At 33.8% G+C, this 17,398-nt stretch overlaps 1 protein-coding gene across 2 annotated transcripts; it reads left to right on the top strand.

Annotated features, from left to right (window-relative positions):
- The first annotated feature begins 3,943 nt into the window (after positions 1–3,943).
- Positions 3,944–15,166, top strand: LOC107792215 (oxysterol-binding protein-related protein 2A). 2 transcript variants are annotated; one of them, XM_016614407.2, is made up of 11 exons: positions 3,944–4,955; positions 6,594–6,953; positions 8,362–8,455; positions 9,794–10,182; positions 10,911–11,066; positions 12,103–12,270; positions 12,377–12,517; positions 12,652–12,873; positions 12,976–13,089; positions 13,875–14,065; positions 14,708–15,166. In XM_016614407.2, the coding sequence occupies exons 1-10, from the start codon at positions 4,596–4,598 to the stop codon at positions 14,052–14,054; spliced, it is 2,184 nt and encodes a 727-aa protein (XP_016469893.1). In that variant the 5' UTR covers positions 3,944–4,595; the 3' UTR covers positions 14,055–14,065; positions 14,708–15,166. The 2 variants fall into 2 exon arrangements, with proteins under 2 accessions (XP_016469893.1, XP_075102116.1); XM_075246015.1 differs by lacking the exon at positions 3,944–4,955 and adding an exon at positions 5,348–6,318.
- The last annotated feature ends 2,232 nt before the right edge of the window (positions 15,167–17,398 follow it).

The raw sequence follows: 17,398 nt of genomic DNA, 5'->3' as shown, positions 1-17,398 counted from the left end.
TGTAACAAAAAATCAGAAAATTCGAAAAATTCGACAAAACCAAACCGATATACTCCCTCCGTTCACTTTTACTTAACACGTTTTGACTTTTCACGCCCTTAACAAATAATAAATGAAGTGTATAATTTATCATGATACCTATATTAATTGATATGTATTTTATTGGATTTGAGAAAATGATTTAAAATGAGTAATAAATACGGTGAGTATAACAGGAAAAAAAATTTATCTTCTCTTGATATGCATAAAGTGACAAGTAAAAGTAAAAATTTATTTTTAATATACATATCAAATAAAAATAAATAAAAAAAATAATTAATTTTATTTAATTTTAATAGAATCAGACCAATTCGATTCATGTACACCAGTAAACTTGCCCGAAGAGAATAGATAGAGCAAGATGACGTGGGACTGTGTAGGAACGTTGGGTCGGTTGAAGGGATTTTTTTCCCCTCTTCTTTCTTTTTTTCAATTATTTTTCTTTTTTCTGTGAGGAGACAAGAGATAGGGATCTTCAAAAGCACTTGTGTAAACTTGAAGCTACCGCTATTTACCTCATCATAAGGCCCGAATATCCGAGTTGGTGAAATCCGAAAATTGAGGATATAGTATAAAGTGTATAAATTAGACCTTATTTGTTTTTTTTTCCATTTCAAATTTAAAATATTAAAAATAGCCAATAATATTTAATATTAATTGATATTCTGATGACCTAATGAATTAATATATTTTCTATTACCATTAGTATAATCTAAGTCAATTTAACCTTAAATATGTATATACTAAAAATATTGTAATATTTAAAATAATAACGAAGTACCTAGTTTCATTTGGATGGCTATAAGGAGAATCCTTAAGCAAATGGTTATGTTAAATTAATTACAGAATATATAAGGTAAAATTTGAAATGAAAAAATAAATTAATAACATAACATCAAGTCTGATATAATATAAGATAGAAAAAAAAAACCTAGTAGAGAAAAGAAATTTGAAGAAGCGTGGGTCGTAGATTTCCGTGCCACATGTGCACGTGTCGGAGTGAAACACAGTTTTCTGCTTCTGCTCCCCTCTATGATGCTCTGCTCCCAAGTTATCCCTTTTCCTTTTTGTTCCCCATTATTTCCTTCTTTTTTTTTTAATAATCATAGTATTAGCTCCAATTAATGAGTAATTTTGTTTATTCATATTTGGACAAAAAAAATCAACTAATATTTTTATTTTCGTTAGGGATTTCAATCTGAAAACTTAAACTCGATTTATTGACCAATAAGTCACACCCTTAAGTTTCTCCTTATTTCTTATCTTTGACTTTATTAAAGAAAATAAATATTTAGTGTGTAACGAATAAATCAAGTAATTATTCAAGAATACAAATGGACATAAGATGAGTATAATCTAAAATCATATACAAATAAGATAACATTTCGTTGCCTTAATCAACATGAGATATTCTAAAACACTCAGTTTTTTCTTTGAAAATTTTTTATGGACGAATTATGATAACCAAAAAGAAAAGACCAGAAAATATCATGTGAAATTAAAATATTGGAGAAGTTAGTTGGAAATACTAGAGTGTAATATCAATTCATTTACTTACAAAACAAAAGAATGATTTTCACAAGAATGAGTTGTTGTCCGATGAATACGATGTAGAAGTTTAATCTTTTCTGTATGACATCTAATGACCTCAATTCTTTGATGTTTCATTATTTTTAGTATTATTATTATTATTATTACTAGAATGCAGAATTAGTGGTTATAGCTTGCCAATTGTGAGTGTGAGACAAATGAAAATTTTCTTCCACTAAATTAATGTTTTTGCCCAATTTGCAGGACAATAGTTTCCTAGTCGATCTAGAAGAATAAAACGGAAGGAACAAAAAGCAAAAAGAAAAAATATATAGTTACTTCTACAATAATAAGAAAAGAAAACCGATTTGGAGCCTTATATTTAACTTTTTCCATCTCACTATAGGTATCCTAAGTTGACTTTGAATTGTTAATCAATTTGTAGATACACCGATTAAAAATGCTATAATTTCTTTGGCAAACTATAATAGGGGTATTGAATAGTCAATTACATAGTTTTGGCCTTCATTAGTTATAGACCAAGAACATTGCATTAGGCATAGTTTTTGTTTGTTGCTTGCTCCATGTTAAAATGATCATTGAAAAAGAGAGAAAAGACCTGGAAAATTTCACCTTGTGAATTTCGTTTTTACTAAGAATAATGCAGAACTTTCGCAGAATATCCTCTCTTACCCCTTACTAGCCCGAGAACCATTCAAAATGCAGTACTCAGATTGCGTGTTCATTAAACCAAGTTGAAAAAAGTAGTACACTATAGCGTTAAGATGGAAATAATACAAATTGATCTACGATAAATAAGATAATAAAAGATAAATATATCAAAAGAGAGTACAAAATATTTAACGTGTTTCGGTCGGTTGATCTATATCCACATGCAAAAATGAACAATCCACTATATAAAAGAGAGTATAAAATATCGAGAGCACAACCTCACAAAGAGGCACACACAAGAAACGTCACAACACTTGTCTCACAAATTTCCCCCTAAATAAGACTCTCAAACACTTTATGACTACATTATGGATGTTGATGAATGAGAATGAAGGATCCTTAATTTTTGAAGTATAAAACTTTTTCCTCTAAGAAAAAGAACTAGCTAAATATGAAAGAATTATATTATGCTTTTCGTAAAAGGTAATCAATTATAGTAAATATGCTCACCTTCCTTTGTGAGATAAAAAAATCAAAGATGATAAAAAAAATTAGGACAAACACCTAATATATATTAGGATGGAAAGTTGGACATTCATTCAACACATTCTACTTAATATATGTTTTTAGAAAAAAATGGACATTATATTTTTTGAATCTATATTTGTTGTTGTTATATTTAGAACTTCGTTGTAAAGCGTACATATCTACCATTGGTAAATTAATGCTTTCACAATTCATATCAGGTTGTAAATAAAATTCATTTCTTTATCTTGTTACAAATACTGTTGGCAAGAGGAGTTTTGGCTATACAAAAGTTGTTATAAGTGGAACCATGTACCATATTAAACAAAGTTGTTTGTGGGTTATTTTCCCTCAAGTCCTCCTTGAAGCCTGATTTTAATATTAATCCGATAAGTTAAGCTTCTTATTAATAGTATATGCTTTCTTTGAATCAACATTATAGAATGTTTAATCACTGTATTCATGTTTTAAAATAGTCATGCATATATTAACAAATCATATCAATCAGTACAAATTAAACATATTAATAATTATTAGTTTGCTTTTGTTTAATTACAACCATAATAAATTAACTGCTGTACTTTTCTAGTTTTACAACAGAAATGAATTAAAAATGTCAAATGTATGAAAAATAGAATTTTTTTAAAAATCCGTCTCGCACGTTACAGGTTAAGTAAATAAAAAGAAAATCAATTTGTTAACTTATGATTGTAGAGTTAGCAAAAGCTAGACATTTCAAATCAAGTAATAATTATCATTTTTTTCGTGAAGTGTTCTTGAATGAGATCTTTTATTTCTATTTTGAAACTACTCTTCAAAATCATTCAATTTATCCTTCGCTAATAAATAGAAAATCAAACTCTAACGCAATCAACCTTTCTTTAAATGAATATCCTACATAATGTAAACTCAATTTGTACTATTATTTTTTCAATTGCACACCATAATTATATCTCGTAAAATCATAGTACGACTGCTAAAGGATTACGGTACAATACTCTTGAACTGTTGAACATCCTTCTTTTCCCCCTTATATTAGTGGTTAGGTAAAATTTGCTTTTAATGGATGCATTATTAATTTGTTACAAAGTGAAGAAAAGGCAAAAAAAATTACTCATAATAAATGGGAGGCAGAAAAATAGGAAATTAAATCCACCAGCAGAAAAATATTTGACAAGACAGATGATTACAAAGAAGAGTAAAAGTGGCATTTAAAAACCCCCTCCCCATCAATTCCTCTTTCCTTCTCCATTACCATTTTCCCACATTTCCACCATTGATCTTCCCCCTTCTCCGCCGTGCTCCGCCGTAATCGCCTCCTTACACCACCGCGCCCCGCCTTGAACAAGTCAAAAACCACCACCCTTTTCTCTTCTGCACATACAAAAAAAACACTAAACATACATTCTCTCTCTCTATCTCTCTTTCGCTCTCTATATAGCTATCACTCTCTTTTTTGTTTCAAAGTCTACTTCAATGGCGTAATTGGAAATGACTATTCTGCCACTATCTTAATTCCCTGCCTTCCCTACAACTCTATTTATTTTACATAAAACCATAAAGACTCAATTTTTTACTACAAAATTTGTTTCTTTTCTTTATTTCATTTCTCCAACTTCAAGAATATTCCCTTAGTTCTAAACCTCTTTCAAGTCCTTCTCCACAACCCCACATCCATTTTCCTACACTTACATGTTTATACACAAAATCCTCTGTATAGATACATGTAAAAAGTACTAAGTGGGTCTTGTAAATTTTCAAAAATGCGGATTGATCTTTAGTATTAGTTGAATTGAAAAAAAATTAATAATTGGGGCCGTGGGATCAAAATGCGTGTAAAGGAAATGCATCCACTTTGCTGTATAACATTAGAGAGTACATCGGAGATCGGAGACCAGTCGCCGGAGCCGACGTTATTACGGACTGGCTCCGCCGTAGTTTACTCCAATATTAATGGATCTGACATCATTAATGCATCCGATGTTGCCGGAATCTTGTACAAGTGGACTAATTACCATAAAGGTTGGAGATCCCGTTGGTTTACTCTTCGAAACGGCATACTTTCATATTCGAAGAATCGCCGCCCCGACCATATCACCGGTGATGACGTCAGGCTCATCGGTAACCTCCCCGCCGGTAACAACAACCACCGTAAATGTAGAAAATCCGTCGGCATTGTTCACCTCAAGGTAATATAAATGGTGTAGTAGTAGTAGTAGTTGAAAACTTTGATGTAAAAACTGAATAGTGTGGATTTTGTCGTTTTTGGGGAATGGTACAAAGATTAAAACTTTCTACAATTAGCAAAATCTTGAATTCAGAAATTTGACTCTTGATTGTTTTTACCCTCTATTGTTATATTTTGTTTACATATCCGAGCCTTTTTGGTCCATTTTGATCAATTTTTGCATTGTCCGGTGGTTAATCAAATGTATTGTTTGTTTTTACTCTTAGTTTTGCCATTTTTACTGCGGTATTTGACCCATAGTGGGTCACATCAGCAGGTGAAAGGGAAATGGGGGGAAGTTTTTTAGGCCACAATAAGGCTAAAAGAATCATCTATTCTTGTAGGCCTACGCTTATGGTAAAAAACTATGACAAACATTGTCACTTTTTAGATAAATGCTTTTTTTTTTGGGAGTTTTCTTATCGAAATATCAGACCTTTTTTCTTCCATGTTTTTCTCAGAAAACTTGGGAGTGATCGTTTAATTAGTATCCATTTGGCTGTTTCCTTGATGGGTTTCTTTGTTTTGTTTCATTTTTTGCTGTTACAAAAAGTTGTGTTATTTTTTCATTAAAAATAGTAGGGATCAACTAAAAGAATAATAGTGGATTCTCTCTCTATCTCTAACTCAATTTTCTCTACTGTACCAGTACTTATCATCTTTGTATTTTATCCTTTTTCCTAGAGGTTTAGTGTGTATGACTGAGAGTTTATTGTAAACTTAAGAAAGTTTTATAGTTTTTAAAGAGAGAATAAGGGAAACTGGGAAAGGATATTCTTGTTCTATAGTTGATGGTGAACTGATGGCCTCACCTATCCTTAGTGAAAATCTAGCAACACCAACAACATACCAGTGTTTCTCACAGGTAGATTCTGGGGAGGGTAGTATGTACGCAACCCTTACCCCTACCTTGTGAAGGTAGATATGCTATTTCCGAGAGACCTCAATAAAGTAGTGAAAATGTAGCAACAAATCATAATTTGGTTATTCTGTCGACTGTGTAGTGTGGTAGATGGTTGTAGTAGAACTTGGCTTCTTTATTGAAGTTGATCTGTCAGCACTTATGACATCTATTCTAGGTTGTCTGGCACCAGCTGTTTCTTGACGTACTTGTTGATGTATTAATCCCAGTTTATTGCACTTTGTTACTATATCAGTATATGCTATGCTATATAGTCTCTGGAACCTCTTAAATGACATTGCCAATTACCTACTAGATAGCTAGCAGTGACCTCTTTTCTTTCATTGCCTAGATATTGACCTATATTTGAGGAGCAGGAAAAAATTGATGGCATAATGAGTCGTTCTGTTTGGTACCACATAAGGTCATTTTCCAAGAAATTTTTTTCTTGATAATGTTTTTAGTGTTTGATTGCTAGAAAATGTTTTTCAAGGAGAATATTTTCCATCAAAATGAGGAAAATGACTTCCTTCACTTATGGGTGGACGTCATTTTCTATAGAACTTGAGTTTTAGCTTCATATTATTTGCTCCAACTTATACTTAGATTTTCTTCAGAAAACTCTCCGATTTGCTAATAATATCTGAAAAATGTTTTACACTCACCAACCCTGATATGTTTGGGTGGGATTCCTTACAGGTTTCATCATTCCGTGAGAGCAAGTCTGATGATAGGCGATTCTACATATTTACATCTACCAAGACTCTTCATTTGAGAACAAATTCAAAGAAAGAACGGGCTGCCTGGATAGAAGCTCTGATATCAACAAGAAATCTTTTTCAGTTGAGACCTTTGAATGATAATTTCAACCTTTTGCAAAATGATGTATCTATATCTACTGAAAGGTTGAAAAAACGGTTGCTTGATGAGGGTATTGGCGAGGGACTTGTCAATGACTGTGAGCAGATCATGCTGTCCGAGTTTTCAGAAATAAAAGGACAACTTAAAAGTCTTTGTGACGAGCGCTCCAATTTGCTGGACACGTTAAGACAGTTGGAGGTAACTTTATTACATTCTCCACCTAATGTGCACACGGTACTGAATGGAACCAGACATGCAAAATAAGGACTATAGCTCAATGTATTTGTACTTGCACCTTCTGCCAAATGTGGTCATATTTTTTCCCGTCTAATCTTGTCGATTTACACATCCATCTTAGCATCTGCATCTCCATTCCACTGCACTGATCTAGTGGTTATGTTGGACTTTAGCAGCCCAACATTCACCCCCATATAATAACATTGCTGGTTTTATAGCTATTTTAGAGAACTTATCTTTCACTTTAAGTTTCGCATAATGCCCTTCTCCATTTCAACCATCTTGTTTTAATTGTTTGTGTAACATCTTCATCTACTATAACACCTTATCTTGTATGACCTGCTCGTTGCTTCAGAATTAATTTGAACGACTGTTGCAAATCTCTTGTTTTTTTAGAATTGACTACCAGTATTCGTTACTGACCACACCAAAAAAAAAGCAGAAAAATTGACTTACTCTTTCCTATTGTTATGTCAATCATATACAAGGTTAACACACAATCATCTAAAACGTCTAAAATAGTCTGGTTGGTATGACTTATGTTAAGCACCAAGCAAATGTATTGTATTCACTACCTTTTCCATAGCCCTTCTGAAATTTTCATGAGTTCTCTACACAGCTTTCCGTTAAACTTCGTCAGTTATGCGTTTCTTTAGTTTAAAATTTTATGAAACCTTTCAATGAGGTTGCATTGCAGCTAAGTTGCTTGGACTCTTCATTTTGGGTGCCGCACCCGTGTCGACACGACGTGGGCGTGGGTGTGGGATCCATACTGGATCTGGTCAACCGATTTTGGGTACTTTGACCAAAATCAACGAAGAAATTAGGGACAGATACAATGATTTTTGAATTCAAAACAAACACTAGGGTGAAATTGAAGAAAATGGAATTCTTTGCATATAGAAATTTCTTTGTCAGCCATTTTCCTTTTATCTCCTTCTCGGATTCTCCTCTTGATCAATATTTTCTCCTTCTCGGAATACCTTATAAGTTTTACACATAATATTTCATAATTTAGACATATTTTTATAACTCTGTTTTTAGATATTTGAATTACTTTTAGCTAAATCCCCGCACCCATATCCGTACCCTCGAATCTTAAAATTTAGATCATGAAGGATCCGACCTCTAGATCCGCACCCGTATCGAACACCCACACCCGAGTCCGAGCAACTTAGCATTGCAGGACGATATTTATCTGCTTGAATTTCCTATTTAAGTTGAATACATAAAGTACTGTTTCCGGACCTCTGATCAATATTAATTTTCATGCGGTCGTGTTACATGTGTTAACTTTGTTTCCATGATTGTATATTGCTGAAAAAATGAGCTCCACTATCTCTAACTTGCGTAAGTTTTGCTTCTGAAGGCAGCTAATATCGAAGCTGAAGCTTCCGGGGTTCATGATGGTGAGTTCCAACTGATGAAGCAACTCTCCAGTTTAGGGCGTGGCAAGTACAGCGGTATGTTATACATATACTTGATCTACTTCTACCTGTACAAGTACAATTTACTAAACAAAACATTCACAAATCGTTGCACATTCTGCTTTCTAGGCCCAAGGGATTAGATGAATTATAACTTGACTGTGTAAAATCTTGAGGTTATCTTCCAGTAATATTCCCTTTTTCTGAAGCATATTGCAGCAGAAATACTAGCAGTTGTTAGAGGGAGAAAACTCGTGCTATCTGCAGTTTATTTCTGTTAATAGATTTTCTGATTTATGGCTTCATTATTCAGCTCTATTTCACTTCATTATTCTGACTTCATTATTGTTGTAAGGAACTAGAGGTTCAGCAATTTATTTGCTGCTGGCTTCTTTCACCAATTTTTTCTTGCTCACGTTGTACTGGAATTCCACCACACTCACTAAAATAGTTTTAGTTGGTGTCCCTCACATCATATGTTCAAGATTGCTGAATTTGTCTTGTATATTGGTGGAAGTGGAATATCCAATGAATTTGGCATAATTTTAGTGGCTGCAAACAAGTGTAACTTCTTTAAATTGATTCTCATCCTCTCCTGCTCAAGTACATCCTATTTAAAGCTTATTGGACACTTTTTAATTACACTCACATTATATATTACATTGTTTATGAACACAGAATATAAGATTGTAGTTTAAAATATTTATTGTATTTGTGGTAGTGGAAGAAATATTAGAGTAACGATTAAAAAGTTATCTTGACGTAGAATGTCCCTAAATTGGGCTAGTGTTATATAAATTGAAACTTTAGAAGTATTTCCTTTTCCTGATTGTAATAAGCTAAGTTGCTTAATACAATACAACCTATCAGTTGGCATTGCTAAAACATTATCAATCGTTATAGGGGGGAGACATCAGATATTTGCATGTATGTCTTGTACTGACCCCAATAACAGACAACTGCAGCGTCAAAAGATAGCTTTATCTCACTTTTATAATTTCCTTTCTGTTAGAATGGTCAAAATAAAAGTTGCACAAATATATATTCATGATCTGTTGGTAGCTAAATCAGTAACGGGCACACCAAAGAATGGTATTAATATGCCTAAATAGATATAGCTCTATCAAAAGTCCCATGAGATTTCGTCTAAAGGAGCTTAGTATCTCAAATACAAAATATTGAATATCTTTAAATGTTTGAAAGCTGTACATTACTCCTGCAAACTTGTGTTAGCTTTGGTCAAACAACTCAATAAAATGATGAGACCCTTTCAGCTTGAAAATGTATGAATTCTTAGTCAAAAAGGTACAAACTGTTATGTGGAAGAAGTGCTGGGTGTATGCACATTGTTTGACCTCTTACATTTGATTTCAGAATGGAGTACGACTGAATCGTCCGATGATATTGAGAAACAAGAGCTTGATGAAGCGTCAGATGAAGAGGAAGCCAATTATCTTGACGCAAATGAATGTTTCTCTGAACTTCATTTATCTGGTGGGTCAGTAGTTGTGGACCACATGGCAAGCAGTACCATTGATGCATCTGCACATGCACAAGTTACACGCAGAACGAAGCTGCCGGATCCAGTTGAAAAAGAGAAAGGGGTTAGTCTTTGGTCTATGATCAAAGACAACGTTGGGAAAGATCTAACACGAGTTTGCCTGCCAGTGTATTTCAATGAGCCATTGTCGTCCCTGCAAAAATGCTTCGAAGATTTAGAGTACTCATATCTCTTAGATAGAGCATACGAACATGGAAAATCGGTACGATCTTTAATAGTTTCACGTCTTGTTACTAAGAGAGCATGACTAGGAAATTGTGTTCACCTTCTTGCTTTCTATTTAAAAGGGTCTTTATCAGGCTCTTCTGAATTGATGATTGCATGGTATTGCTCGAATTTGTTATTTGTTACTTGCCACACCTATTATTCAAGTAGTAAAACAAGTACACTTCTCTTTTTGGTCTTTCAAAAACATTTGAGTTTTTCTACTAGATCAATGTTTAGGTATTCAGAGGCGCAGAAAGAGTCTAGCTATCTCTCCTTTAAGCGTTCCATCAAAAGAAAAAAAAAGAAAAGTAATCAGTGAAACTTCTTTTGTTAGGGCAGCCATGGTTTTGAACACTTCTGGACTGCAAAGATGCTAACTCTTAATTGCTAGATATAAGTTAGTTGTGTCAGAATGCATCTTTTTTGGGATAATTGTTTCAGAACACAAATTATAAACCTTTACTTTTGATGAATAACAAGTTATAATCTATCGAGATAATGTAATAGTCTTCGCATGGCAGCGAAGCTTCAAAACTTGATATTGCGTGTATGAGCAGAATTTGTAACTTTGTATGTTGTGCTGAAGCACGACTGTTGCTTTTATTCTTCTATGAACTTCTTTTCTCACCCTAGGAGCAGGCATCTTTATTAGTGAGTTTTCCAATTCTTGATTAGATGTTTAGCTTAATGTTGATCATCTTTGGAATTGTTTTGCTCTTCCAGGGGAACAGCCTTTTAAGAATTCTAAATGTTGCTGCTTTTGCTGTCTCTGGTTATGCTTCAACTGAAGGCCGGAACTGTAAACCTTTCAATCCTTTGCTTGGAGAAACTTTTGAAGCTGATTTTCCTGAGAAAGGAATCCGCTTTTTCTCTGAGAAGGTACTTTATCAATAATAAATAGTACTATTATTAGTTCTGCAACTTCCCCTTGCAGAACTATTTTGGTTAGCAAAACTTAGTTTCTGGTCAAACAATTTGCGCATAATCCATACTTGAAAATTTCTTGAGATAGTGTTCACAATGAGATAATTTTTTTTTTTTAAAAGTTTCCTAGTGGTTGATGATCTGGCCTTGAGTAATGCCGTTAGTCCTACATCTTATCAGGCCTTTTGGATGCTTTAAGTAACCCTACAAGCTATGTTAACTCTATTTTGTTGTGTTCTATGAGAGACATTATGATATTATGCCATAAATCACGTTCTTAGAGATATTTCACGATTTTCTGAAGCCTTTCAGCCCTTTCCTGGTTTACATGAGCAGCTACCATCCGAGTAAGATGATCTAAAGCATTGGAATCTTGGATCCGTCACGGCTTCATCTACCTTGATGTAGCCATGTCAAAAGGGTGTCATATGAATATAGCTAATTTGTACGGATTCTTCATATTACATTAAGAATTAACAAAAACTAGATATACCTATATCAGATACTTACACCACTTGTATCGGTTATGTTTCCAGAAATCTGTCTAACATAGATTGGAGTTCACTTATTTGTAGTGTATCTAGGATTGGACATAACATGGTTTGAGACTGAAGGGTGCAACATATTTTCAACACACTAGGTCGGTCATGGAACTCCATTGCCGTTTCCTTTTCCATATTAAGTTTCTACAAGTGTGGGATTCACTCTTGTCAACTTCTTTTGAGGGAGCTTATTGTATGGAAAGTTTTCTATGATAAAAGAGACAAACATAGTATCAGAGAATCGTAACAAGAGTAAAACATCTTGTATTTTCTTCTCTTTTGCTACCAAAGTGAATTACTATGAAAAATCAATAGGCTCACTTGGTAGTTTAACTTGCTGAAGAAAGAATTAATTCGGAACACGGGAAGTTGGAGCTGGAATTTATTACTAAGTCTCTGATTGCAATGAGTTGATATATATGATAGTAATTAGCCAATTCTTGAAACAGGTTAGTCACCACCCAACACTTATTGCCTGTCACTGTGAAGGTAGAGGATGGAAATTCTGGGCTGACAGTAATCTTAAGTCAAAATTTTGGGGAAGGTCAATTCAACTTGATCCTGTTGGAACATTAACATTAGAATTCGACGATGGAGAGATCTTTCAGTGGAGCAAGGTAGGCAGAACCTCATGCTGCTGATCATTTAGCAGTTTACTAGTTAGTTTGGTTGCTATTGAAGTTTTCGTTCTGTTTGTTTAATTTGAGACTTTGATATCCTCAGGTCACGACAAGTATCTACAATCTTATCCTTGGTAAGATATATTGTGATCATCATGGAATAATGCATATACGTGGCAATCATCAGAACTCATGCAAGCTCAAGTTCAAAGAGCCATCCATTATCGAGCGTAATCCTCATCAGGTAAATGAGGAGAAATCCTGTAAATAACTTGATTTTTTTTTTGTCTATTCTTCCCCAGATTACTAATATGTCTAAACATCTAGATTTTGTTGTACTATTGGTTGGATAATTCAAAATTCAAACTAACTCTACAGGTTCATGGATTTGTTGAAGATGTCTCCGGGAAAAAAGTTGCAACATTATTCGGAAAATGGAATGAGAACATGTACTATATGAATGGAGAATGGACCAGCAAGCCTAAGGATTTATCTGATTCAGCTTTATTGTGGACAAGGAATAAGCCACCCCTAAATCTAACTCGATACAACTTGTCTTCTTTTGCAATTACACTGAATGAGTTAACACCAGGACTTGAGGTACAACATTGTGTTAGTTCGTGAAAAATCAATTTCCTCTTGTATGCTCAGCTAATTGTCGTTTATAGCCTGGCTAATCTGCGTGTTTAATCTCGGATAAAGGAGAAGCTCCCACCTACAGATTCAAGACTCAGACCTGATCAGCGACATCTGGAGAATGGGGAATACGACAAGGCAAATTCAGAGAAGTTGCGGTTAGAGACACGACAGAGAATGGTATGTTTGCTTCCACTTGAGTCTCCTCATCTTTTTCTATGTACTCATTCATTCTTTTTTGACCGTTATCATATTATTTAGTCTTCAAAATTGTTGTCGATCTGATAGCTCAAAATTTGTCTGATAATCTCGTTGGATTTGTCACTCTTATTAGTGGAATAGCAAAGTTGGATCCTCGGGCTTAGTTATCTTCTTAAATTTGGTTCCTATATACCTCCCGCGGGTTTCTTGTCCTTGAGGATGCAGCTATTTCAGACTCTTACAGGACTGAATGTGGTTTCAGAATCTCATGCTGATCTTGTGATATCTTACTCATCGCCTTACTGAGCTTAATTTCATAAATTTCACCTCAGTATTACTACCTACCAGAATCTAGATAGTATAATCAAGCTCACTTACTAAGGTTACTTTTTATTGTTTTCCTTCTGAATCTCTACTCTGAGAAACTAGTTTCTGTGGACGCGACATGACTGCCTAATGAACTTGTAGAAAGCATTAATTTTGAACAACTAGGAATTTGTAACATTATATCATAATTGACCGGAAGCAAAATTTAACACTCAATATTGAAGGCTTACATTATATGCAATCAATCTCTCCCACCATGTTTTTATTTAAAGAACAGTATTGGACTGACGGATTGGATTCTGTTGACTTTTAATTGGGTTTAGGAGTTTCAGGCCCCATAATTTTTTTCCTGGTTCTCTAAAACCGTGAAGCTGGAGTATCAATTTATGAATCTTTATAATTGTAGTCTAAATAAAGCTCTTTTTCTTACCTTACAGTCCAGGAAATTGCAAGAGAATGGTTGGAGACCGCGATGGTTTCAAAGAGAAGGTGAAGATGGGACTTTCCGGTATACCGGTGGTTACTGGGAGGCAAGAGAGATGGGTACTTGGGATGGCTGCCCAAATATTTTTGGTGAGATTGATCAAGAGCTCCTCACCTCCTTTGAAGGATCCTGATGTTTTACAAGGTATAAGTTCTGAGAAACTGCTTTCCACAAATGTTACTATTCTCATGTCAAGACATCCATTCTGCTTGAATTATGCACTTCAATACTTCCTTTTCCAAGCGATTTCTTCCACTTGTTGTTTTAATAAACAACTGAATAGCTACGTGATCAACTCGTGCCAAGATATGGCTCGGCTTCTAGTTAAGTTTTTTCAGGGCTTTTAACACATTTGGTGGGTCGGCCAAAATAATTACAGTCGCTAGCCAAATATACGAAAAATAAAATATGTATATTAGACATTAATACACAAAAATATACATTTGACAGCTATTATCCTGGGGGCAGCTATATTGTGCAAAAGTCTCATTATTTATTTATTAGTACCTCTTTAAACATTGCTATCCTGACTCAATACTTTCTTGAAACATGTCAGATTCATATCATGTTTATAGTAACCTCATTATCTTTGTTCCCATCATATGCACACAGTTTGTTCTTAAATACCAAATCTCGCCTTCAAACATTTCCTCTCTGCCTCGGTAAAATATTTTCAAGTAGCTAGTACTATAGTTAAACTGGGGACCGATCTTGATACATATTTCATGCCTGTTTTCTCCTCTCTTTGTAAAGGAATATCAAAAGGCTATGTGGTACATTTTTCAGGGACCTGAAGATTTGTAGATTTGCTGATTAAAAACAAACCCTTGAGCAGAGTATTATGGAGAATTGTGTAGGACAGGAATGGAGTTTGCAAATTTTTTAGTTGTTTAAAGATAGTTCTCAGAGTTGACATAAGTCAATCCAGAATCCTGAAGGCTATTTTAGGATGAAGAGACAGACAATCTTGCAAGAGTATGGAGCACATACTGCTACATATGCATCAAGCTGCTTTGATCATGCTTGTATTTTGTGTTGAATTCATTCCATTTTCATCTTTTTTCGGCTAGGCATTAGTTTAGGCTATTATTATTTGTACTCTATGTTGAAAATAAAATAGCAAAAATATATGAATGTATTAAAGAAATGAACAGAGCACAATAGCTTTTGTAAAGACCTGAAATAGATTAGTGCTACACATGTTGAGATATACACAAAGAACAATGATTCTCCTTTACCCAAAAATCCAAACTTCTCTTAATGGTCCTTTTTTTAAAATTTTGGTTGGGAACATTTTGGTAGACATTCAATGGTGAATAAAGGATATGATTTTGGACCATCTAGTATTCAAGGGAATGACTCAGTGGTTATACCAGGATTATAGATTATAATTTCACCTCTTATATGGGATAGGTAATCCCAAAATTTTCAAATTCTAAAATACCAATTTTCAACTTAACTTCAAATACTATTTTTTTTTTCAAAAAATATAATTTTATGCCCAAATGCCTACTTACATGACGTTTTAAAAAAAATCGAAGAATTAATCTAAACGTACCGATATCGAAAAGAAACCGAGATGATTGACAAGATTTCGAAAAGTTTAATTTTGGTTATACAAGATGGAATAACGGACAAATTGTTATGGTATAAATTTTATAAAATAACCGGCCGAACAGTTCCTAACCTACGGCCAAATGTTGGATAACCCCCTAATCCCTATAACCAAAGGGCCTGAACTAGTTGTGCAAGGCTATGAATATCATAGTCGGAAAAAAAACATATAGGAATTTTGAACTATCTTATTGTTGAACCAAGAGAAAAAGGGGAAAGTACATAAATAGCCATTTTTTAGAGCTGCTATTTTGTATTAAAAATTTAAACTAAAAATTTTAATTTCAAGACTTTGTGTCCTGAAAAATTGAACTGAAAAACTGAAATTCAGAATTCATTGGCTAATTTCTAAATAGCAATCCTCTAAAATGGCTATCTGGTCTCATTTATACGTAGAAAAATCTCAAAATGTTTTAGCAGAGGGAGATGAGCTGCTTATTTTTGTGGTCTGCTTAGGGCTGGCCCATGGGTTATATCTGAAATTTAGGGCCCATTTTGACAATATTTTGAAAAAGTTTTTTTTAATTTTTTTTTGGATTTATAAACATTGTATATCAGAAAGAGAAACGAAGATGAAATATTCTTTTGAAAACAAGCTACCAAATGCAAGTGGGCAAAGTCATTTTCTTATATTATTGATGGCAAAAAGTCTAATGAAGTAAAGGACAGGACGAACATTAAAGAAGAATAGATGTGGGCATATTATAGATCTAGGTATGAAATAGCATTTTAAAAGCTTGAATATTGTGAAAGAACGAGTTATTGGCAGAACTTTTGTGTTATTTTTTATTGATGTCTGGTGAAAAATATTATATAATTGAAATAATATGTATAATGGACTACAAAACTAAATCTCCCATATCAAGTGTAATAAACATATAAAAGAAATAGTTGATTAGTAAAAATGAGAGAAGGAATTATATTCTATCAAAAACTTGTTACCAAACATAATGGATACGCGTAAAACCACTTCAACTAATACTGTGGGTAAACCATTTCTTGTAAAAGATTTGTCCAAGAAAAACCTAACCAAATGAATATATTGGACGGAAGTTTTGACGAAGACAAGAGTCAATAGGACATGTTAAGTGTTACCCAGCTGAAGGGGCAGAATTATTTTGGAATTATTAATTTGACCAGAGAGTAAAACGAAGTACAATTAAAGATATGATAAACATCGAGATGAATAGATACAGGTGGGGTGTCAAATTGACGGGTTGAGCTAATTTTAGGCGGGTCAAAATTGGTTGATTCAATAAGTGGGAGTGTTTACGACCCGCCCAAAAGTAACTTGTGCTGAGATGAGCCTGAGTCAAGTTAGGCTAAAATTTGGGTCATAGCCTAACCTGCCCAACTCTCATCAAACTTTAATTAATGTATATTATTTTCTTATAAACTGTTTAATTATCAAATAAGACTTTTTTTCTTTTATTATGGTCATATATAACATATCAAACAAAAAAATTATTTTAAAGATATTTTAGTAAAGTTAATCAAGGATCAATTTTGGCTAAAATCAGCCCAACTTTAAATGTACTGAAATGGGTTGGGTCAAGATGAGTTGAGTTTAACAAATAGGCGGATCAAGACCAGCCCAACCTTGGACAGATTGAGCGGGTCAAATAAATTTGGGCTCAAATTGCCGCCACTAGATATGGGCTTGCAACTATACATCTATCATCTATGTCTAGATTAGCATTCAAATATGTCAAAAAGAAAGAACTAGGGTAATTTTAACATAAACCATAAAAAAGTAAAGGGACAAGATGAACGTTGCAATAAATATATGTGGACCTAAACCTACACTTTTTTTATTAAATGGGCGGGTTAAGCTAAATATAAGTGTTTAAGTGTGTAGCACCA

The sequence above is a fragment of the Nicotiana tabacum genome, chromosome 23 (genome assembly GCF_000715075.1).
Source record: "Nicotiana tabacum cultivar K326 chromosome 23, ASM71507v2, whole genome shotgun sequence".
NCBI lineage: Eukaryota > Viridiplantae > Streptophyta > Magnoliopsida > Solanales > Solanaceae > Nicotiana > Nicotiana tabacum.
Note: the sequence above shows the minus strand (reverse complement) of the source record. Positions and strands in the feature narration are given on the sequence as shown.